The sequence below is a fragment of the Scomber japonicus genome, chromosome 6, assembly GCF_027409825.1.
Source record: "Scomber japonicus isolate fScoJap1 chromosome 6, fScoJap1.pri, whole genome shotgun sequence".
NCBI classification, from domain to species: Eukaryota; Metazoa; Chordata; class Actinopteri; order Scombriformes; family Scombridae; genus Scomber; species Scomber japonicus.
This window is the reverse complement of record NC_070583.1, coordinates 7,132,327-7,157,790: the sequence shown is the minus strand read 5'-3', so window position 1 is coordinate 7,157,790 and position 25,464 is coordinate 7,132,327. Positions and strand designations below refer to the sequence as shown.

General features: G+C 39.4%; 1 protein-coding gene across 1 annotated transcript in view; it reads left to right on the top strand.

Annotated features, from left to right (window-relative positions):
- Positions 1-20,917, top strand: part of LOC128360521 (sorting nexin-19-like) — a 40,156-nt gene extending 19,239 nt beyond the window's left edge. The window contains exons 12-14 of the mRNA XM_053320962.1: positions 13,033-13,217; positions 13,389-13,476; positions 17,355-20,917. Coding sequence (XP_053176937.1) covers positions 13,033-13,217; positions 13,389-13,476; positions 17,355-17,478 — 397 coding nt within the window. The 3' untranslated portion in view covers positions 17,479-20,917. The remainder of the gene's footprint in view (positions 1-13,032; positions 13,218-13,388; positions 13,477-17,354) is intronic.
- The last annotated feature ends 4,547 nt before the right edge of the window (positions 20,918-25,464 follow it).

The window sequence follows — 25,464 nt, the reverse complement described above, 5'->3', positions numbered from 1 at the left end:
GCAAAATGAACTCGATAAGTGATAAACACTGTGTCTTAAATAAAGACCGTAGCAGGATGAAGTCATGCAATGACCCTTTGGCCTCGTCACATCTCTGGTGTCTGTTTTCACCGCTCACCTGAGCCCCGAGGCCTAAGATGTGCCTCCAAAGTAATGGTTCATCTTCGGTCTCCAGAGACATACTTGTGCAATGACATCTCGTCTGTCGAAAACTCACTGCAGGCTTATTTTAGCTCAAACGGGACCTGGTTATACTTGTCTGTGTTTACCATAAATGGCAACTAAAATAAATCCCACTGGAGTCCAACACATACACAGTTGTTGGCCTGCTCTGCTGATGTTTTACGCATATTTGGATTCTCTGGCGTTACTGATTATAGATATCCTGCCAAGTATTCCAAGCATCTTGCCTTTATCGTGATCGTCTTTGATTGTGTTTGGTTATTTATTGGAATTTAGCCCAATAGTTATTCAGTTAATCAGCTGATTCAGATCATTGTGATGCAACTGGCCTTTGTTTCACAACTCTCATTAAATGTACTTTTGGGGCTGAAAATACAGTGTGTCTTCCAGAGGTTTCAAAAGACAGAAGGTGCTAACTAGGGCGTAGCAAAGCAATAAGATATAAGTGAATAAACTGTGCTACAAAAGCTAGAGGCTGATGTTAAAAAAACAGACACAAAAGCCTCATGACCCTCGCTCTGTGTACATTTCTCACCTTATAGAGTAACGTACAGAGCTTGCTATCATCACAAATGGACCCATGAAAAGGAGACAGCTTTTGCTATCTAGACTGCCTCCTGTTTATAATGCAGGGTGAAGACAGAGTATGCCTCCGCTGACTCAGCAGGTATTAAAATAACATGAATGAAAAGTAATGTCAAATGCTAACGTTAAAGTAACTAGCTTTCTCCTTCTAAGTGAACGTGAGTTAGCCTACCTAGTACTAGCACAGTGCCCATTCAAACGTGCCTGTTTGTAATGGACCGATTACTTATTATATCAATTGACAAACAAACAATCAATTAAAACGAATAACAATTAATTAATTCAATAGTCTTAATCCAGACAGAAACTTCACCAGTGAGACAAAATTGAGGTTGAACCATAGATCGTACCTGCGCTCCTATTAGCTTGTTTTAATGCCGCTGTCTTGTTTTTTTTTTAATAGTGTGGGCATGCATTCTTCTCTCTCGGGCAGTTTAAGTGAGCAGGTGACATGCCAAGAGGCCCCACCCCACTGTGATGTGATGGTGTTTATATCAAACAGCTCTCACTGCACTCAGACACATAGCTGAGCAGCTCACTGTTCGCTTGTTTATTCAAAGTTTATTAAATGTGTTGCATGTCCAAATAACTTCACACTCGACATTGCACTTCATTGGGTCCTCAGCAACACACCTGCCAAGTTTGAAGTAGAATCAGAGAACAGAAGCCCCACCCTGCTGTGACATGACATTGTTTATATCAAACAGCCCATCCTGCACTCAGAAACGGAGATGAATAACTCACTGTTTGCTTGTTTATTCAATGTTTATTCATATTTAACATCCAAAATGTCACCGAATTGGACACTGCACACACTTGTGTCCCCAGCAATGCACCTGCTAAGTGTGAACTAGATTGGATTAGTGATAAAAGAGATGCAAAGGGATGTGAGTTGCCTGTCAGTCTATTAGAGTGAATAGAGTACACAGAGTACTCTCTTCTGTACTCGAAGATCTTCCCCTCAGCCTATATTGGGTTGGCACTGCGTTCTCTCTACACCTGATGCTTGTGTATCTTTGGAAAGTCAAGGGCAATGCTCGAGGGGATTTTCCTCTTATGATTAAAGCATGTCACCTGCACTGTAAACATCTCTTTCCTGGCAGGCCTTAATAGAGGAGCTGGAGTAATCACTACCAGAGAGAATAGCTTTCTAGGTTCCTGTGCTATCTTGTGTGAGCAACACCTTTTTTCCCCACAGCTACAGCCATCTACTGCTTGTGTACAGCTGGCCTGACTGTCTATATTAACATACTGCAAACGTATGCTCTTTTTCTGTAGATTTTTGTGAGGAAAGAGGTTAAAAACATGAGCTTGTTGTGGTGTTGTGCATGTTGATAGAGCAGACTGGTGACAAACTTATATTTTGCAAACATTTTCTGAGGTGGTCCACACTTTGTGAATCAATGTGACTTTAATACAGTTATACTACATGCTTTGTTTAATTTAGGCCACATTAAGCCCGCAGGCCGAGAGCAGAACATTGGTTGGGCGCCCTCTTCTTCATTTTCCCAGCTTGAAAAATATTTCTCTGACAGAGTGGAGCTGGAAAACAACTCTGGTGGTTTTCATAGTAGCAATAATGCTGTACAGGCTAAGACTACCAGACCACAATCTCTCATATAGAATTACTTGGCATTTGTCAAACACTCTGCTGTGTGTGTGTGTGTGTGCGTGTATGTGTGTGAGTGGTTGCTTAAGGTCTAAATCTGTGTGTAGTTGCATGCGCCAAAGGGGAAAGTAATCTCTTTGGTGATTGCCATAATACTGCAATAGTGATGACAGCAGAGACTAAGTTCGATGGATGTTATTGTAGCATAGGCAGGGACCTTGACCTGTGTGTGTGTGTGTGTGTGTGTGTGTATGTGTGCCTCAGTATTTGCATGCACTGACCTATCTTGGTGAGTGTGTCAGTTTGTGTATTGATGCGAGACAGTGTTAATGTAAACCTCTCCGGGCCACATGCGATTAAATTCTGGCTCAGGGTTTGAACGTCACATGTCTGTGTTTTGACTGGCCATGGGGAACGAGGCGCCACGACAGTCCCAATAAAACCGGCACATACGTGCACTCGCTCAAACATACACAGAGAAATAGAGCTGACCCTAGACAGCATGCAGACAGCTGTAAGATGGCACCGTGGCATGAATAGAAGTGATGATGTGATGGGTCCTGAGCCACAGGGCTGGACTGAGGTGTAAGCCTAAATGTGGAGCAGACATATCACACAGTTAGGTGAAAACTGACATCTGTGGTGCTTACAACTGTCTTCACAGGAGAGCTCTCTGAACTGTAACTAAAATCTTGGTGCATTACAGCATTGGTACATCACTTGTAAACATATAACACTGTAAAACTGCATCAACACAGATGGTGTAGTGAGAGCAGCATTTTAGCACAGCAGAGCAGCTTCTTCAGTGTCTATGAAGTATGCATTCACACCAATATGCCTGTGTCTGCAACCCTACACACTTTACTTAATGTAAAACCCCACAAATGCACAATGTTGGGATGCTACAGCAGCAAAAACCGTGGAACTGTGCCTCATTTAAAAAGAGAAATAGGCAAAACATCGAAGGAGTCAGCAAACAAACATTTTCCCATTTTTCTTTTGTATTGATTAAAATTAAAACCTGCTGTGTTTGATGAACGTGAAACAGATGACCGAACAACATGGCTGAAACAGATCCAGTGTAGTAAGGGTCAGAATACTAAAATGATCAGGGTGGGAAACATGTTGTTTTAGCACAGGAGAATTAGATTTAGTAAACACAGTAAACACCATCATGCTACTATATCCACAAATAGTATATGTTGTGTATAAACAGATGTAGTGTAACAGATATCATTTTGGTGGCTATGACTGTTCTGAGTGACGGCTGGCTGTTAACACCGGACAATTAACACTTTATCATTTTGACTGACCTCTAATTTTAACTTCTTATCTGACCAGAGCTGGTTTTGGTGAGCAGCTAGGGCTGACTTTATTTTTACCATGACCGACTTTCTCCTCACAGAAACAACTAGAATCTCCTAGAATTAGACAGCTTCATCACTGACACTGGAAATAGGTTATCAAGGCTATAAGAAGAAAAAGACAATGTGTTTCGTTGTAGCGCTCAGTTATTTCAGAATAAGCACTCAAGTTATTTTTCCTTATTATTTCTGAAGAGTAGATTGGATCATTTTAATAAAGTGTGTGTGGATCGGTGATTTTAATCATTTTCATGGTGCGTATGTGTCACAGTACCACAACATTTATAATGGTTCCAAAATTATAGTGTTTTTCTTTTTCATTTTTCATCAGAGTATCATTTTGTACTAACCACATCTTTTCATTTGGGAACAGATCAAATTGCTGCCAATGTTGTTGCTCTCAAACAAAGAGAATCACAGCAAATTTGTCTTTCTCTTGCCCCTGGAATATTAATCCCATCCACATGGTTTTGTAACTCATTTTGACTAGTTATATTAGTTATATCAGGTGCTGTTTATTGAAGGTATTTTCAATACTCACAGGGGCAGCTGTGGCTCAGGAGGTAGAGCGGGTCGTCCACTAATCATAAGATTGGCGGTTTGATTCCCTGCTCCTCCAGGCCATTGGGCAAGATACTGAATCTCAAATTGCTCCTGATGGCTGTGCCTAGGGCTGGGTGATTATGGCAAAAATCAAAATCATGATTAACTGAACTTTTAACCTTGATTACGATTAATGAACGATTATCTCCACCCTTGATGAACTATTATGTATTTTCACAGTTTCTTTAGTTTAGTACTTTCCACTGCTGCCCTCACACATGAGGATCTTTAGGGAGTGAAAATAAAGATGTTTTAAGGTGTGACGCTGTGGTTAATGTCTAGTTTAGACACAAACCTCACTTGATGGAAGATCATGTTTTGGGTTAAAATGATCACTGGAGACAAGTTTTCAAATTCCTTAAAGATATGCAACCTTTACTGTCATGGCAACAGTGAACACCACCATTAATTGACATGAGCAAGATTAAGTCAATTAGAGTTTGTCGATTTCGATTATTTTTCGATTAATTGCCCAACGGTGTATGAATGTGTGTGTGAGTGGCCGAATGAAAGACCATTTACCATTCAGTATTCAATACTTTTCTCTACCACTTCCAACTGTTAATCAGGAGAATAGTGTGAAAACATTGGCAGGAATGTGTCTTGTGTTCCCTGTGAAAACATTGCTCCACAGCGCTACTAGTGGCCACAAACTCCAACTCTGAAGCATAACACATTGCTCGACTGCCCTGAAAACTCACGATATCAAAGAAGATAAAAGCTCCCCAGGACAAAATTAACCTTTCTATTAGACCCAGTCACTTCTCATTTTAGCACTGCTCTCATTCACTACAACCACTGCTTCTGGTCTCAAAGAGGCGTCGTGGTGTGTTCATATTAAGAAACACAGCGGGGTCCTTTTTACCCTGGAATTCTTTAGTCATGGTCTCGTACAAAGCTCATCTCCAGATGACTTCCCTGCCCTGTCTGCATTGTGAGTGGTGACTCTTCCTTATTGCTCACAGGCTACAGATAAATTATCTCATGTGTTGGGATGTAAACTGTTTTCATGATGTACGTGTTCTCCCACTGTTATTCTCTTAGGCAGCTCTGTGATGTAAGACCATTTACTGACAATGGAACTCTTAATGGAAACCGGGGTAAACAGTACAATTCACAGCAGCCGCAGCGTCAAATGCTCAATAGCTGTTGGTTGGTGCAGTCCCTACAATAATCTCTGTACATTCTTCCCCACAAAGTTAATACGGAAGGCATTTTTAGTAGAAGATACAACCATACACTAATTTACAACAAAACTAATTGACCTACAAATGTGCAGAATCTCAGTTTTATTGTCGGAGCTGTGTTAAGTTTTGGAAATGTAGCTTTTTCCAGAGATAAACATTTTCAGCGAGTTTGCTTCGGCACCAGCATTTTCAAAATCGGAGCATGGGCAGCAACGTTGTGAGAAGATTAAATTCAGTGGTAGTTGTATGTGTTCATCCTGTCTGTAGTCTCATGTTTCAACATGTTTTGCTCTTAAAAGAGTTTTTTTTTATTGGCAGGAGTATACTGTACTCATGAGACCCTGCCTGCAGCTAAAACATATGGAGGTAATTTAAGATAACAGACGGACTTGTCTAAGTGAATGGTGATACACTTGCACAGACCAGCCGTAATGTGTTTATTTGCTGTTCTCGTCTCCAAATCTTGTCTGGGTAACTGTTGTTTGTCAATGTGCAGGAGTCTGAGTATAAGACATCGTACATCGTTTCTATTGTCCAGCCACAAGTTATATCACTCTGTAATGTTTGTGCCCAACCGGACTCTGTGGTCACATTCATATTATTGCGTTTATTTATCTTTATATCACCCACTGGATAGCAGCTTTTTCTTTTTTGAGCCTTTTTTTGTGATTTCACAAATCATTCGGCCTTAGGCGAGAACCAATCAAAAACATCAGCCATCTGAATTACTCAGATGAAGTGGCGAAGTCTTCCACAGTTAGTCTTTAATAAAAAAAAATCCCTCTTTGTGTCTCGATGGACCTTGTTTTCCTGTTCAGCTGCAGTGGAAGGATTCCACAATTTATCAAACACAGGGAATTTGGCCTCATATTACGTTTAAATAAACTTTTAGCTTCATGTCAAAGCATTCCTTCATTTATTTTTATTTTTTTTGTAGTTAATGTTGATGGACAAGAAGACATGATAAGATAAAAACAAACATGAAATAGATAAACTTAGGAGGAACTAGTGCTGATGCATTCTTTTTCTCTGTAGAGAGGGAGCTGAGTTCTTTCTAGAGGATACCATTGATGTGATTCTGAAGAACATCTGTATGTTTCTCAAAGGTGGTGTTGATTGACATGGGAAAATAATGGACAGCTGACTGCCTGACAGCAACAACAGTAAAAAATACCATCCAAATTTCTAACAGTGTAGATTAATGGCCATTAGCTTGTATAATATGTTTAGATTATGAGTGAATACAGTAAACTTCATCAGATGTGCTTGTCAGATGATTGAATAGCTTTGGAAACCTTCTTCCACCACACCTTTCCAACATTATAATTACAGGGCTGTGTCCATTTATTTCTATAACTTTACAAATTTGACAATCAGACATTCACATCCACGTCACACTGTTATTAGCCAGCTGTGCAGAGGTGAGAAAGGAGCCAACTTCTCTTTCTAGCTCTCCTTTTTCATTTGTTATACAATTATTTCTGTTCAGTTGTCATGTGAACAACAGAGTACAACACCACTAATGTCCCCCAGGAGAGAATGGTTGAGAGTGTGCATCGTGTTCGGACAACACGTCATACAAACGAGTTCTCTCCTATCAAGACCTTGCCTCAGTCAACATAACCGGCGGTGCAGCTACACTTGTTGTTGTCACGGCATCATGCATCATAAAATTATCGACCTAATCTACCTTTGCTTGTTTTCGTATGTGAAATTACAACCATGCTTGTGAAGTCATTCAGAGTCATAGCGTTGTACTGTTGTCACACAGAGCTGTGTCTGTGTGTATTGTGTGACTGTATTGCTCCATGATGTCACAGACACATGTCAAACTGAGCTTAAGTAGCAACATTTCAACTCCATCTAAAGTTCGGCAATGCCACAACCAGCAGATGTGTTATCTTTCTTTGTGACAAATAAGAAATGCTAAAATAACCCGAGCCAGTGCACATCCATTAAAACGGTCAGTGCTCTTGGGGCTGAGAAGCAGTCGTTCATCAACCTTCAACCTCCTCTGCCAACTTACAGACAGTCCATTCATTGTCTCACTCACTTGGCCAAATTACACAGGCTTCTCTCTGCTCACACAGCCACCCAGCCTGACTCTTCTGACTCTGTCACTTTTTCCAGTCTAATTGTCAATTAGGCAAGGTCATTTTCCAGCTGGGATATGGTGTAAAGTGATTTTGTTTATATTTTTGCAGTGTCAGTAGAAATCATGGAGCAGACTATTAAGTGAATACCCCCGCTCATTCCAGCTGGATAGACAGCGTAACAGAATGCGTTATCGTTGAAATGAAACAAATCTTCTAAATCTTTTATGCATTTATGCATGTATGCAATCTTAACTTTTCTGTCAGTGAAGCATTTATCAATATATTCACACAACCATCAACTGGACATCTTAGTTTGCTTACTCACCGTCTTCACAGCTGTAGCTCATTGATCATCACAGGTACAGGATCACTTTGCCTTTTTGTCATTTCTGATGTACAAGTAGTAAACGTCTTAATTTGTGAAGCTGATGAAGATGGATGACATGACAGCTTCCCAAAAGTGAAGCCAAAACATGTAGATTCCCCCTGGTGGCTGGCTGCAGTATAGGTCCTAAATCCCAACCCTTCCATGTTGGTAGATGGGACATGAGCCAAACAAAAAAAATAAAAGTACACATCAAATACATTTTTCCCAAAGATGGTTTCTGTCAATTTATGTAGTTCTTATCAAGCTGATGTTTGTCCAAGTGCTAATTTTTCTGACAAGTTTGTTTTTAATCAGTTGCTTGACGATATAAAAAGGGGGTGGGTCATGATTGACAGCTTTGACAGCCACTCTTAAATCTCCATCAGGCAGTGGGGCAGGTGAGAGGGAATGTCCTGCAGGATGTCATCGTGCTATTCGACTCTGCAGACTCTGGCTTCAAATGATGTCACACAAGCAAGTTGGCAGCTCCCGTAAAGGAGAAATTTTGGCATCACTTTAGCATAAAGGCACAAAGTGGAGACTCATCATCCATATTTATTTAGAATCAGTGGTCTAATCTTAGACCTAATTATAAGCCAGTTCCCATCACATCATAACACAAATTTTAATTGAATTTCCAGGAAAAGCTGAAGAAAATTAGACATGATTTGTGTTTTCATCCTCTACTGTTATGAGAATAGTAGGCGTTAGTTCATCAGGATAAACCACTGATTGCACTAATTTTCCAGTTGTGTGCTATTGAACCATTGCAGAAAAAGAGTTTATGTTATTACAAGAGCTCCAGTCAAATCTCAAATGATGTAGAAATCATAATGGAAATATGGCATCACTGCTTGTTTTACGTATAAATGTGAGGAGCATGACAGTCACCCCATCTCCACACACAAATTTGATCTTTTTTTCTTTTTCTTAGCTTTTATACTCTGATTTTTCTATTAATTTGAAAATGTGCACAAAAACAGATGGATGGAAACCCACCGATAGTATCATGTTCTTGTCTTCCTCTCAACAAGCATGGAAGTGGACCTCGAGTACATTTTGTCTGGTTCAAAGTAGATGTATCTATGAGCTGTAGGCCATTTATTTACACACAAAATCTAACATTACTATTTAGTTTCTGTTGTTTTGAGATTGATTTAATTTTGAGATTGTTGTATACAACCTACTGTTGTAGGTTGGGACTGCTCATACCTCCACTGTCTTCATATTAGACAGAGCAGCACCTCATCAGCCTTGATTGGTTGCTGGATAGTTGCACTCATGTGGCTTAGGAAGTGACCACTGTTTGTGTTGACAAATGTTCAACTTTTCAGAAGATGGGTCATCCCTCTTCCTCTCTGTTTTGTTTCAGGATACCATGCGAGTAGACCTTATATCACTGCCATTGCAGAAATGAATGTGTGGCAATCATTGAAGCACAGCAGGTCCTTAAAAGAATGATCAACATTTTCCTACTGCATTACTCTGTAACCATTAGTACATGTAATCTTTTAAAAGATTTACAGTCATGGCACTAAAGTGGCTGTGGAATCTCTGACATACCGTAAATTAGTCCTAATAATGTCACAGTGCTTCAGCTTGTTATTGTATCCGACTGTCAGTAACTTTAACGCTCAGTGTCCATATGTTCCTGCTTGCAGTGAGAACCCATAACTCAGTATGATTTAGTGAACTTGTCTCGGACTGGTATGAGCTAGTAAAGAGACAAACATCATTGTCCACCTGCTGAGCTGTAACCAACCTTGACCAAAATACACTTTGTTACTGGGGACAAGACCAGACCTCAGTGATGAGGATTGAAAAGTGGAAAAACTCAACTTTTCAAACTCAATTATGCCCTTAAATTTGTCCAAACTGAAACTTGAATTCTTCTTAATTTAGTGATTGAGTTGAATAATTAAACCTTACTTTCCATTTCTCAAAAGTGGAGAAAACCTTTTTTTGACATATGTGAAGAGAGTGAAGTGAGTGAGTTTTTAAGCCTTGAACCTCAAGTGGGTGTTTCCCTTGGTAGCAGTTGACTGACATCTCAGAGGTTAAAGGTGACATAAAAATAGCTTTTATAATGTCATATTAGCATTTTAGATTATGTATTTAATTATTCTCAACACTGCAGAAAAATAATGAGTGGTTTTATTTATTATTTTCCTTTTTATATGGTTGTATAAGGTTTATATTTACTACATAAATAATATTTTTCCTTGGTTATTTGATTGTTCCTTTGGCTATCAGTAACACCTGTGCTTTCTCCTACTTGTACAAGTCAAAATTTCTGCAAAAAAGCTGGAGCCATGGAATGTCTGGAATTTTAGCTTGAAAACAAAATAGTAACTGATTAACTTTCATTTCAGCTCTTAATTTTAAATTTGTTATGCATAATTTCATAAATGTTGTTTTAAATTCAGCTTGAGACTTCGGCATATTTGGAAAGTTTTGGATCTTGACTGGAACTCGTGTACAAACTGGCTTATTTTTCCTCTACAGTGGTACAACTTGAAGAATAGAGAGTACCATCAGTACCAACTTTTTGGCTTCTGCTGCCCTGTTATGAAATACCAATGGATAAAAGCATGTACAATAGCAGAATCCAAGAATTGCAGCTGGCTCCAGCATCCATCCATAGCTTATCTGAGTTCAGCTCAGCAGTGTGGTAACAGGCCAGAACAAGCTAATGAAATAACTTCATTAGGGGCCACATGAAGTGAGCAAAAGAAGCAGAACATTAGACCCAGAGGGATGTCCCTGTTTCTTTTTAACATAGCTCTGAGATTTTGAACAATATTGCATAACAGCATCTGCAAGGTGTTAAACATTTGTAGGGTGTCTGCAAGTGCTGAAAAAAACTTTTTACAGTATCTTAAATCATGTTATTTAAGGCTGTAAATGGTCTTGAACACCTTGACTGAATCTGCTTTGTTGTCATTTAGACTTTTGCCAACCTTGGATATCTTTGTCGGACCACAAGGCATACTGGGTTTGCAAGGCTAAAAGCTGGTAGAGCTGTTAATACGTAGTTTAAGTTTTAATTTTTTTTTTCAGGTATGAAAGCAACCATTTACATTCCCAATCAATGGTCAGTTTAATCCAAATTAGCCTATTTGCTACGATGTTCTCAGAGCTGTGAGGAGCAGCTGGGTTGGTCCGGTTATGTCTTAAAGCACGTGTCAGCAGTGATTTGGTAATTCCTCTCGCTGCCAGAAGGGGGAGACCAGAGTATCCATCTCCCAGTTTGGCTTGCAATTGGCTGTGTTTCCACGCCTCCGATGATAAATCTCGGTGTGAGAAAGGTCAGGTGAGAACAAAAGGGTCAAAGTCTCCCCGCTACACACAGCCTATTGAATTTACTCATCACAAGACCTTAAATCCAGCAGTTATGTGGAAGGCTTCAGGGAAATGGGCTCAGTTTGAGATCACTTCCAGTGTGAGACTGTGCCAGGCCGGAGTCCTCCGCAGCACTTAGTTTCAAATCCGTGTGGGAATGCAGTAAGACATGGGGTTACATTTAAAAGGATTGGATGGTCTGAGGACAGGATCATTCAGTGCTGGTTAGGTCAGGCATCATGACAAGGTCACAACACAATGAGCTTAATGACTGTTTTGTAGGACCTTCATGTTGAGAGGTTATCCAACTGTTGCCAAGGTTATTCTACCGACACAAGACACTGCTTTATGTGAAATTAATAAAGAAAATACTACACTTTAGGGTGGTGGTGGAAATCACAGATATTTCTGCCAGCACTGTAATGTGTAGCCCCCCTAGGGCCTTCAAGGACATATCGTCAATTTAAATGTTGGAGTCAATCTCTTTCATTTAATAAATTTGTCAGTCAGTTTTCATCAAATTTGCTTCCGCTATGAAAGGATTACTGTCCTTAAACCATGAATATAGAGTTATCTAATCAGATTTCTAGGCAGAGAAAAGGTTAGCTGGCTCATTCATTGGTTAGGACTTTATAACCAGGACTGAAGACTGTGTTTCTTCAGAAAGTGATGGGTGAATTAACCAATCACATTTTAATTTATAGTGGGTGGGACCAATAATCATCCCTCTAAGCTTTCCTGAATGCCGTAGCTATCTTGATTGTAGCGTAGCTCACTGCACATGCTGTATTTATGTCTTAATTCAAGGCTTTCTGTAATTCAGTTTTTTTGGAAATGGTCCTGTTACATCTTAAATGTTTTGATGGGCTAATAAAGACTTCTGTGTACATATCTGGTAATTATTTTAAATTAAATTATGTAATGCTAATTCTGCTATGCTTAGCATTACAATTTTTCTATGGATTTCACCTCGTATTACTATGTTGTTAGCTTCATACCAGGCAAGGATTACTGTCCTGTCGGCCAAATATCTGGAAACGTGCAAATAGTGCATTTATGAAACCTCTAAGCAGCAGATCAGATAAGTTTGGAGTCAAAAGTATTTTTCTTTCATTAGTACATAAATAAGAACCACACACAACAGCTGTTTATACACTCGCCCATCAACACCCGAGTGATTTTTTTCTTCTTTAGATTACTCTAATTAAGAAATGTATTCTATGATTTTGAAACAATAGCCTTATGTTGTTATTATTTAGCCTTACAGTCCCCTCCGTCACTTGATCCTGGCGCCCATACTGAGAGAGACAAAACTATTTTGATTTCCATTGACAAGAATAATCTATATTTTGGGTGGCCAGTGTTATCCTTGTATGGTTTTCATTTTGTAGCCTAAATAATCTCTGTGTTTTTGTGACTTGTTTACATTGAGTATAGAGAAGATGCCTGAGGTTAAAATGATTATTTTCCCTATTCTTGTTTACCACATGTCATAGTTAGTTAAAGTGTTACAGTCGCTTATCTCTCACAACGTCTTTTTCTCTATTGCTGCTTTTTTGGTGTGTGTGTGTTTGGCTGAGCTAAAGGCCCAACTTTAATTGTCATGGTTTGCCACTTCTTATAACATGAGTAACAGTGTTTGCCCACATACACCTCACCTCTTTGCTATCTTGCTCTGTGTCTTTCTAAATTGCAGATGGCTGGATGTGAGTGTAGCCAACCTGACATGTACCAGATACTGGGTGGTGTACCTGCAGGTCATCCAAGAGGCTGTGTGGCCAGGTGGAGCTCTGCCTACTGCCCCTCAACTTGAACGCAGCCAGCAGGAGAAGGACAACACCAAGCAACAAGCCTTACATTGTCTGATGAGACTTCTGCCAGGTACACATGCATACAGTAACACTTACTGTATTCTATGTAAGGACAACAGCAAACACAGCACAGACTACAGTTACTAACAGCCCCTTTACAGGTGCCAGGACACACACTCACCAAACAACTGGTCACACACTGTACATGGATTGAGCAACTGATTTGCCTTTGTGTTCCCAGATCTGATCTCAGATATGCTGGGCTCAGACAAGTACAAACTCAGCTGGCAGACTGCGCTGGACTCCCTTCAAGACCCCTACATTAACAGGTGACTATACACTATTCTGTACACTCTGGGTCTACTTTATGAAGCACACCTGCTAAGTACCTGGTAAAATATTTTTACCTTAAAGGACCAGTGTGTAAGATTTAGTGGCATCTAGTGGTGAGATTACAGATTGCAACCAACTGAACACCCCCCCCCCCCCCCCCTTCCAAGCTTGTAGGAGATCCTATGGTGGCCATAAAAAAAAAAAAGAAAAGTGAACAGTCCAAATTCTACACACTGCACCTTTAACAACATTCTACACACTGCGTCTGACTATAATGTTTAGCTTCAAGAATGTAAAGAAAATGACTAGTGTGAAAAGGTAAACCCCAGAATGCAGGTCAGTGGCAGCATAAAAAGGTAAAGGTGAGGTAGTCTGCACACTGAATATCGCAAACTCTAAAAAATGTAATGACGCAATGCTTTGACCTACCTAGGACCTTGTAGGTTAAAACATTGCATCATTGCATTTTTGGGAGCGAATACATGCACTGATGACTTTCCCAGCAGTCTCACATGTTCTTTGTTTTTAGCTAAGTAGGAAATGTTAACGCTCACATGCCAAACTAAGATGAGAACATGGTAAACGTAATACCTGCTAAGCATCAGCGTGTTTACATGCTGACATCAGCATTTAGCTCAAAGCACCGCTGTGCCTAAGAACAGCCTCACAACCATTAGCGTGCTAGACTCTCTGTTAGTTCCATAAACAATAAGTACACACAAAAACCATGCATACGCCATTTCCATTTATGAACACAGAATGTGCGCTTCTCATGCAGGCTTCAGACCAGGCGTACACATTACTCTAAAGTGATCTGAGGGTGAAGTTATGAAGTGGTGATAAAATATAAGATGAGAGATGCACCTTTTTTGGGTTTATACAGAGATTTGTAACACGCCAATGAAAGGCACATTTATAAATGTAACCTTGATGAATTAGTTTGGTGCAAGTTCGTTTTTAACATTCTTTTAATTTACACAGGAGTCAACTTTTGACATGCTGTTAATAGGGTTGCAAAGGAGCAGAACATTTCCGATTAAATTTCCAGAAACTTTCTATGGGAAGTTAAGCTGGGAAACTTTCCATGAGAATTATGGGAATATATGGGAATCTAAGGGAATTAACGAGAATTAACTGGAAATTTTGGGTAATTTATACAAATTGTATCAATTGTATGCAAACATGAATGTAAACATTTCATTTTGTCTTAAGAAGACATGCATGCAAACTAACACTTTTTTCCCTGATTTTGTTTAGAAATGTAATGAATACTTTCATTGAACAATAAAAACTTAAATGTTGAGTAAAATAGACATATTCTCTATGACCCTCACAATGGTGGTGCATTATGTCTGCTTTTGAAGAACCATTGTTTCATTGACAGGTGTACAGACTGGTGAAGCAGGTGGTGAATTCATATGAAAACAGCTGGTTCAGGGCGTATCTTTATCCATTTTATGGCTCATTGGGACAGTGGAAATGAAGCTTGTGAATCCAGTTTTCAATGCCTGAGATTTATAAAACAGAACCATCCATGCACAACTTAAAAACTCTGACAAAAGAAATGATTAAGCGTATTTCTGGCCTTGTGCATACTCACAGTTTTAGTCATGAATCAATCTGGCCCACTGGTCCTGTTTTGTTTATCACACCACTCTCTGAAAACTATACTTTATAATCCACAGACATTTCGGGGGAACATCTGTTTCTCTGAAGCTCAAGCTGCCACGTTTTGCAACAACAATGACACTGTGCTTAAAGTCACGTAGATCGACACATCCATTCTGATACTAAACAAACAGTCACACAATTCACTGTTTGGTTGTTGCTGGTTTGAGTTAACAAGCAGATGTCTTGAATAAAGTGGTCAGGGAGTGTACATGCTCACTTGCACAGAAACACAAAGAGACTCACCTGCAGTTGTCCAGCATGGACTAATTTCCTCCCTAAACAACATACAGTTGACTAAACAACAGCTGTAGAGGCCTAAAAAGGTTTACAGATGCAGAGGCGAGCTGTAGTTGGAGCTTTTGTTTTGATCGAGGATCCTCTTGTGTTTCCATTTTTAACGGTGACAGAGTACTCATGGGAAATGTCATTTGGTGATCAAAAGCCATTTTTTACACTGGTAGCATAAATAAAGCAGGTGTGTGCCTTTTAAATAATGATGGATAGACAATCAGACAAAGCAAGATGCATCCAAGCTTTATTTAGTCCCATTTTTCACTCTAAGTTCATTTTCTGAATCTGAGTTCAGACTCTGAGATCCCCCTCCCACCACCACATCCCCTTTCTCCCTCTTTCAAACAACACTGTTCTACTCAGCAGTTTATTGTTCAGTCCTGTGGTACATTTTCACAATGCTTTTCTTGCAGCTGTTTACCACCATTGTTAACAAATGACTGTTGCTGTCCATCCACCCAGCGAAGAGCCGTTTTATCTCTTAACTATGAAAAAGTGCCAATAATGATGTTATCATGACGCATGGGATGTTCCTCCAGTGGGAGAACAGACTGTAGGCAGACCCTACCACAGTTTAGATGAAACTAGTTTTATCTGGTCTATTCCTGCATTTGGAAAAAGCACATTGTTCAATATCAATTTTTTTTCGAGTAGTTGCTCGTGCAGATGGACCAAACAGCCAGTGTGAAAGGGCTCCTAGAGTATCATAACATGAGCATTGCGTATGAATACATATGCAAATAAGTTACGTCTGCGAAACAACAAAATGTAGAAAGGGGATTGTAACATAACTTGATCCTCATCCAGTTTGTATGTGATTTAAACTACACATTGTCCGATTGTTGTGACAACAAACATTTTATGCAATCTAAAACTCTGTAATAGCTGCATTTGATTGTAAGGATAGTGGAGCCAGTGTGAGGTTCATTTAAAGCCCAGATTTTCAGCCTTTATCGATTTACAGTTTGACACTTGCACTAAGTCATACTGCTTTAGCTGCAGCAGCTCCTATTAGCTCTATGGGTACAGACAAAAAAGCAAAACATGATTCTGTGAAAAGATCTGAAGAAGCATATTTTTGTCTAAGATTTTTAAACACCAAATATCTGTGATTGCCTTAGGAGACTCCCTGTAAAGTGTAAGTTGCTCTGGTATATGTCTATGGTCCTGTTTATACTTAGCATTAACGCACGCCTTGTGTGATCTGATCAAAAGACTTGTTAGTGCGAGCTAAAGAGCTAAGAGCTAATAAAAATGTTCCAAGAACTAATAAACATGTATGAGCTATTCCAGCTGTTCAGATTACTCCAACCACGTACATCTGTGCTCCTCTCCATTCTTTTACTGTTTACCAAAACAACCACCATGTCCCGCATTGATGATGTATTTTCAACATTTACACTCCATAAGATATATGGTCAGGTGCATCCTAGACCACTTCGGCAAGTGGTTATTGAGTGATCGGATCACAGTGCATTTCGGAGGTTGTTTACACTTGTATTTAGATCTGTCCACTTATGATTGGATCAGCAGAGACGCAGGTTAATGTCAGGTGTAAACAGGGTGTAAGTGTACAGATTTGATTGAGTCATGACTATGATAATGAATAAGAATGAGGATTTATTTCTTCTTTGTTCATCCACTAATACTGCTATCAAAAGCCAAATGTGACAAAGTTCAGTGGACACAGACTGTTTAACACTGGTTGCGGTTTGACTAGAAACACATTTGCTGATTTTCCAGAAACGTGGTTAGAATTAGCTCTACATTTAGATTGGAACCCTGCTTAAGTCACTTGTTGTATTCCACGAAGCTGCTGCTCACTGATGTCAAGCCAGTGACACGTCTGCTCTTTGCATCTGTAGCTATTAAGCATGTGAAGGTTCTGACTACTGGTCCTGTCTTTCCCTAGACACCTGGTCTACTGCATATTTGACCTTTTGCTGGAGTTCCTGGTTCCTGAAATACCTGAGCAGGACTTCCAGAGGAGCCTGCTGCAGAGCCTGTCCAAGAACCCAGAGAAGATGCTGGCATGAGGAAACACCTGTTGAACCCAGCTTTAATTCTCCACCATCCTTACATGGTCATTCAGCGCTGAAGAATCGCTGCAAATCAGTGCAACAGCGAGGCTGCTCCTGTTCTACTAATGTTCTGCCATCAGAGCGCATGTGAATGTTACTGGTGAGGCTGAATATTCTCTGTCCTGAGGTCACTCGGGCCTGTCTCTAATTAGGTGATGATGTATTGATATATGAGGCTCTTGAACGTAGTGTGCTGCACACACACACACACACACACACACACACACACAATACATTCGAAGCAGCTTTGATTACATGAGAGCACCTGGTTTGTGTTTGATCTTAGAACGTGTCTGATGTGGCAAAGCCTCCTCCGATCTCCACATCCAGCCTCTTCCTGCTAGCTAAACTCCCCGGCTTTGACTAAACTCACTTCAGATGGTCTTCACACTCTGCCCCCCCCCCCCCACACACACAGAGTCTCTGGGTAGAAAAACCCACACATGCTCCTCTAATCTGGAGAAGCAGGATTGCCCCCCCCCCCAAAAAAAACCCCTAAACTTAAATCTCAAGACGCTCTATAGGGATTTTAGCATCACCTTTTCTGTTCTCTGTTGAGCCATTCTTCAATACCCCACTGACTCTGTATAGAGCCACACGTGTGATTCTGACATAATGTGAGCTATACTTCCTAAATCTGAGCCTTCCTTAGGGGATCACATGAGTCTGGTAAGGTTTTTTTCCCAACCTGAAGTATCCAGGTGTAGGAAAAATGCATAGTGCACTGTGATGAAGAGTCATCCATAAGATATTTTACTGGCTTCACAGATACGTCACAGTTCTTTTAAGACACTCTTCAGAGAATGATCTGCACAGTTCATGTCTGAATAATAGAAGAACTGGGCTCTACAAAAACACCTATATGAAGGGTGAAGAAATGGTTCTGGCATAAGTCCATCCTATAACTTAATGTAGGCTTCCAAATATAACTTTCTGTCCATCACTGAACTGCTGGAGTCTATGCACAGTTCAAATCATTTAATAGATCTCTGATAATAAGCAGAAGGCTTAAAGGGTTGGTCCCCCCAAATTAAAATGAAACATATTTTCTCAATTACTTTGACTTTTTACATTACTACAGCTTTCCATTTGCAGAGCTTTGGCTTTATTTGATCAGGTTTTTAGATATCTGTCTCTGAGATTTGAACCAAATTTGATCAAAGAGTTTGGACCCATGACGACTTTCACTGAACTCGTCATGTTCCCTGTGGGTTAATTGAACACAAAATATGCTTAAAGGGACTACTTAATAAGTCAGCTTTTATAAAGGTTTTAGAAGTTGTAACTTGTAAAACCTTTTAAATTGTTTTTATATCTGAATAATAATCATAAACCATTAATAAGAATAGCTTTTGGTTTATTAGAAAGTTAAAATGATCTATAAAACATGAATACACATTTTATAAGCAGTAATAAAGCCATTAGTTACAACTAATAAAATCTTTATAAAGGGTGACTTGTCATGGAGTTCAATAACTGTCATCCATCATCTTCTAGTCACCTTGGAAACCATCTGAAGAGAGTTTCAGTTGTGTGATCATACTGTTTACGGTCACTTTATACATCATTTTGAAGGTTTTTGCACTTTGAAAAAAAAAACTGCCTTAGCATCTAATTGCCTTTGTGGTGGTGACACAACTATCAGCCCTCCATTCCCTGTTAGGTAAAGACAGCAAGCAGGAAACGGTTGTAGTTTACAGAAAATATCCCAAGTATGTTACAACACAGATCTGTTTTGATATGTTGATCACAGACATCACGTGGAATTCCGATATCTTAACACAGACTGTCTTAAAATACTGTTCAGTTTATCTTTGATTGAAGCTGGCCAGACAATGATGTCATTTAAAGTTAATCTAACCTTTCCTGGCAACATTTCCTCATGATGATTAAAATGTAGATGTTGTATTTGGAGTATGAAACCACCTCCAAATGGGTTATATTAAGGTAAACGTATGCATTATTATCCCATTTAAAAATACATCAAATATCAATTATGTCTCTTGCGACCATACCTGCTTATTAAGACTTTAAGAAATGTTACATTCCATTTGTTAAAAGATGAAGTCAGATCAGTTAATGCTACAATCATTCCAGTGTATTTATGAACCTATTTATTTGATGTGCTGAACAATTATCTGAATTCCATCCATGAAATAATGAAAGCTGTGCCAGTGCTGACAGAGAGGACTGTGCTCTGTTACAAAGTGCTTTCTCCTTGATTTTGCCTTACAAGGTGATGGAAGTTTGACCTGCCTGACCTGCACTGATGCAGCTGCTGTGGAGCCTCTGTATATGCCTTAGTAGAACATAAGCACCCAGTCCAGTCACAGCTCTCTATACTAAAAAATTATTAATATACATGTTCTTTTTCTCTTGTCAAATTGTGCTGAATGTTGAAGCTGTTGCGGTTATTGTGAAGAGATTTTTTTTGTTGCTTGCTTATACTAATGAAGGAATTATTCGCACACATTTATTCACGTGTCAAAAATAAAAGTTCACTAACACGTTCCTTTTTATGTTTAACAAGATTTTTCATGTTGTAATTATGTATTTATTACTGCAAACCATATTCAATGACATACAATAAGAATCTTGTCCTGTTATAACAATATCACTTTACCAACTTGACCAACATTTCTAGCTAACAGTAATATGTTTTTATCTATATGCAGGTAGGCCGGGGTGGAAAGGTGATTTAAGTGTGTGGTACTCAACATTAGAGACTTTATAAGTCATTCAGCATTTCTTCAATTGATCTTTGGGAAAAATAAAGCGTGTTTCTGGGGTTTACGTCTCCATATTTGAAGACACATTGGCATCTACTACAGCACTTTCTTTAAGAACTTGAAGTTAAACTTGCATTATAAAGATGACCATCACTCTCTAACAATAAGGACTGATCAGCAAAACATACTGGAACCTTTTCTCATTATAACAACATGACAGTTTACCATGTTATATTTTATCTGCCGTACTTATCTGCATAAGTAGATGTTAGAAAAAAATGCATTGTGCTGTTTTGTCTTTGGACCTTTACATATTTATGCCAAATGTTAATTACAATAGAAACATTTCATAGACAGTTACAACATAGACACTAAGGCTATATTAAGTCTTTTACAGTAATTGTACAGTCCCACTATTAACTGAAATCCAAGTGTCTGTGATCCCTGCACCTTTTTTTTCACCGTTTTGTCTTATTTTCTATCAGATTCCTTGTCTGGTGACTTGTGAACATGTGCAGTTGTATTGTGTGTATTAATGCTGTGAATCCATCTATCCATTTGCTGGCACAGATTGTGTTGCGGTCTTTACAACAGTCGCTGTTTGTTTCTGAGCATATTTGCAAAAAAAACAAAACAATAAAGTTACCAAACATGACTTATTAAATCTTCAACTGTTGTTCACACTCATTATTTTCTTGGCTCGGGGTAGGTGATACATTTTACAAGAGACTGGCGAGTTGCTCTTTATGAGTTTTGACTTTAAATTTATCACAGGCATGTTTTTAACTGTCTGGAGGTACACCAGAAATATACATGGTTTCTTCTCTTCAGAGGCAAATATCCAAACAGATTTGAATCCAGACATTCATATCATCTTTTCACCTCTTTGTATAGACATTGTGCATTTGCTGTGGATCTGAATGCCCTCCGAGCCCCCCCCCCCCCCAATTTGCTGAAGCCTGTAGACTCGTGGTTCATATCCATGTCCAACAACAACAAGAAGTGTGCGGATGAAAACCTTTAAATATCCTATAATAAAGATCAGAGGCCTTTCTTGGAACAGTTTCTATTAAGCTCCGCTTCTCTCACAACAAAGCGGGGGTCGGGATGGGGAGGGGTTTCGAAGCCGGCTTTGCATTGCCGAGAAATCCGCTTAATTTGGATTTAAAGATAAAACTGTAAGCAACCCTTTGGATTAGTTAAGCACCGATCTCACAGTATTACAGTTATACTATGAATGAACGGATGAATTGTGCTCGAGAAAATTCAGATTGAATACATTTGGATTTCTCTCAGGTAAATATAATATTTCAGTCCTCCTCTGACCTCTGTTACATGAGACAAATTCTCCCAAAGGCTCTAAATCCTCAGACCTCAGTCTTTGTTTGCTAAAGTTTCCATTTCAAAACAGGCTCCATTCAAGATCCACTTGGCAGCTTTCATCTTCATCAGGAGATAGAGTTCACTCAGTTGCCAGGAACGCTATATTTTGAAGCTTTCCATTATTCTAAAGGATTTCACGTTGGCTTAAACATTCATTCCAGGCCTTGGAGCCAACAGTTGACAAAAAACTCCAATCCAGGTCTGCTTACTTGCTTCTGACCATATCACACATTCTAATAATAATGGTTAATATAGTTCCATGACAATTGACCAAACTGCATCTTCTAATGAAGACCAGTAAGTAAGTGGACCATCAGTGGGGGTTGTTTAGTTAACGTTTTCCAAGGTCCAGACTGAAATACCTCAAACAAACAACCAAGAGGTTGACATTTGTAGTTTAGAGTGAAATATCTCCACAACTTTTGGATGGATTGCCATGAAATTTACAGCAGATATTCAAGGTCCCCAGAGGATACATTGTAACCACTTTAATGATCCTCTGACTTTTCTTCTAGCACCACAATGAGGTTGACTTTTTTATTCTTTTTTGAAATACCTTGACCACTACTGACTAGATTGCTGTTTAATTTGGTTCACACATTCATGGTCACTAGAGGACGAACTGTAATGACTTTGATCTCTTGACTTGTAGTTTAGCGCCATCATCTGGTCAAAACTGTATCTCAGCCTAATACTTTGGTTGGATTAGGGTTAGGTTTGTCATTGATGACAGAAGCTAATTAGCAAGTGTTACCATGCTAACACACTCAACGAAAACAGAGATTATGGTCAGCAGCATACCTGCTAAACCCAACATGCTAGCATTATCACAGTGAGCATGTTATAATGCTGATGTTAGCATCTAGCTCAGTCACTATGGCTGTAGATCCTTGGCCTGTTTTTAATATTGTGATTTAACTAAGGCTGCAGCTAACAATTATTTCAATTATCATGGTCAATTTATCAATGTAGTCTGTAAAATGTCAGAAAATAGAGAACAACCCCATTGCAATCTCCCAGACTCCAAAATGATGTTGTGAAATAGCTAGTTACCAACAGGCTAAAACCCAAAGATATTCAGTTTATGATGCTATTAAACAGACAGTAAAGTAGCAAGTAATTTTGAAGAGCAAATATTTGTATTTTTCCTGTGATAAATGATTAATATGATCACGAAACTCTAAAAAGACCTCAAATAAACCTTCACTCCTATTTACTGTAGTTCATATCCAGTATGTTGAAACCCTTCCTCGCTGTAATATGTCACAGATCCAGTGGTGTGCAGTCAGGTGAGGCAGGGTAGGCAGTGCCTCACCTAGGCTAATGAGAAAAAAGAAAAAGAAATAAAAATTATATAGTTTTTAAAATATATATATTTTTTATAATTTTGATTTGATTGTTGATTTATTGTTGTAAAAATAAAAAAATAAAACGTGAAATGTGTTGTTTTAACGATATAAGGAATGCCACTACTCAGGAGAGCTTGTTTTCAAGCTGGTGTATGTGAATACAGGAGGCTGACTCAACCGTGTAAAATGAACGAAAACAGTTTAGAAGGTTCACGCATGCGTAGTCTGTTCTCACGCTGTCGGGAATCCCGGCGGGAATCCGATCCCAACATGTCCCTATGTCCCCCCAAGGTCTCGCGATGCTGTTGTAACCTCTGTGCAGTGATTTCGGCTAGCGAAGATGGATATTTCTCATCTGAAAAGCTTTTCAACCTTGACTTTTGAGGGGGAAAAACGTAACATTAACTGGGAACCCAACCCCTGAACGAAAGGATTTAACCCAAAGAAAGGGACAAACGGAATGGTACAAAAATAAAGACTGGTTTTGTGGATGGAGTCAGGCTAGCAAGCTGTTCTGCTTTCCATGTCTACTTTTTTTGGCGGGGAGTGACAACGTATGGGTCAAAAACGGATATAGCACCTGAACAACCTGCCAAGGGCTTTGCTGAAGCACGAAAAATCCACAAATCTACAAATAAAGTAAGTGTCGTCGTCCCCCCCCCCCCCCCCACTTGCTTGCTAATGGTGTTGTAAGGTGCACCGACACCAAAACTTTAGTTTTCCTATGTTGTGCACTTATATGAATAATATCATACAATAGCTATTTAAGGCTTTTCAGACTTATTTTTGCTTAGAGGTTTAATGGTATGTGATAAAGAGCGAGCAGTGTTTATAACGTTGGTCTTATAGAGTGTGCCGGAGCTGTAAGTCCTGTGTTGTTGAGCTACAGGTGATTTCTTGTTGTGCTCTTGTCTTTGGGTGCTCCTATGCTGTAAATCCTGTAGAAATGCAGGTGAATGTATGTCTCAGAAAATTCATTGGCAGTAGTTGTGTGCGCGCTATAATCCGCTGAGCTACATTTTTGACAGCAGCATTTTGACTGACTTTGTAGTGGTTTTAATATTGAATTCTACATAATATATATTTTTCTATGCGATTTAAGCTGTGGTTGATCCTGCCTACCCAGCCATGGACCTCACTGCACGTTACTACCCGATACAGGACTTAGCTCGTTGGAACATAAGAGTGAACTGTCTCATGGGATATGCTCCAGTGGTTTGTATATTAGTGAGTATTAATGAGTCCTCATAGTTTAGGGACAGAGAGCCGAAAAGAGCAACAGTGCCAGGAAAGGCCTCTGTGTGCTGGATGAGCCTCAGTTCCTGGAAGGCTATTCACAGTGCTGCGTCTTACTGGTTGGGGGTCTGTGTGTGGAGTGTGTAAAGATTTCTGGTAGAGCTGGTGGTTTTAAACTGAGTCAGTTGATATTATCTTTACATTAATGTTTCTCTCAGCATTTTATTATCAAGGTGAAGAGCCTTGACAGCAACATGCACTACCCCAGACCACTAAAACTGAATTGTTACATCAAATTGTTATAAGTAGGTTTGCCAGGCTACTATTCAGTAGCTGGGGACCTCTGGGATCCATAACTCCCTTTAAATGAAGAAATAATGACATCTCCCCAAACTCTGTTGGACAATTAAATAGAAGATTAGAATGTAATCATTATTATATGATTTGCAGACTGTTTTAATGTATTTGCGGTTGAGGAGGCGCCTTCATCATGGATGACACACACAGGACTGTCTCCTTCATGTGCGATCTGAATACGTTCACATGGACAGGGCATGGCGGGTGGGGGTTGAGGGCAGATTTGCATCATCCAGCTTTGCATTGACTTTGCATGATCCATATTGACAGGAAAGTCACAGTTGAGTGGTCTTTGTGTTTTGGGGGGCCAGGGCAGCTTTTGGCCAGAAGCCAGGGCAACAAGCCATCACACCCACATGACCAGACCGACTCACAGTGTCGCTGTAGCAACTGGAGGAATAGGAGGTGGTACGCAGGAGAAGCTTTTACCTACTGCTGCTGCTGGCATAGTCTGCAGAAAGTCACAAGTTGCTATGGTGACAAACACATTTTTTTCTTCTTTATCACTAATACCTCCCTTTAACACATCACGGGAAAAAGATCATTAAAGACTAGTATGCAAATTTAAGAAAGCTGTCCTGACAAACGTGTAATGAGTGCTGATCTTATTCATGCAACAGTAAATATGCTTTTTTAAGGAAGCACATCTTAAAACAGGTAAATTAGTCTATCTACATGATTCTTGCAACATAATTATGAGTGGTTGATTGTATTGGATTACAGTGTAGGAAAGTTAAAAACCTCAGTGAAAAAGTGTTCCATTGAAGGTATTTAGTGCTACCCTCCAAATATTTTGAAGTAAAGGAAGTGGACATGTCTCCTGTGTGTGCACTGCCCCATCAGGATAAGCAGAAAAGCTTAAAAACACATCTGTCTATACAAATAAA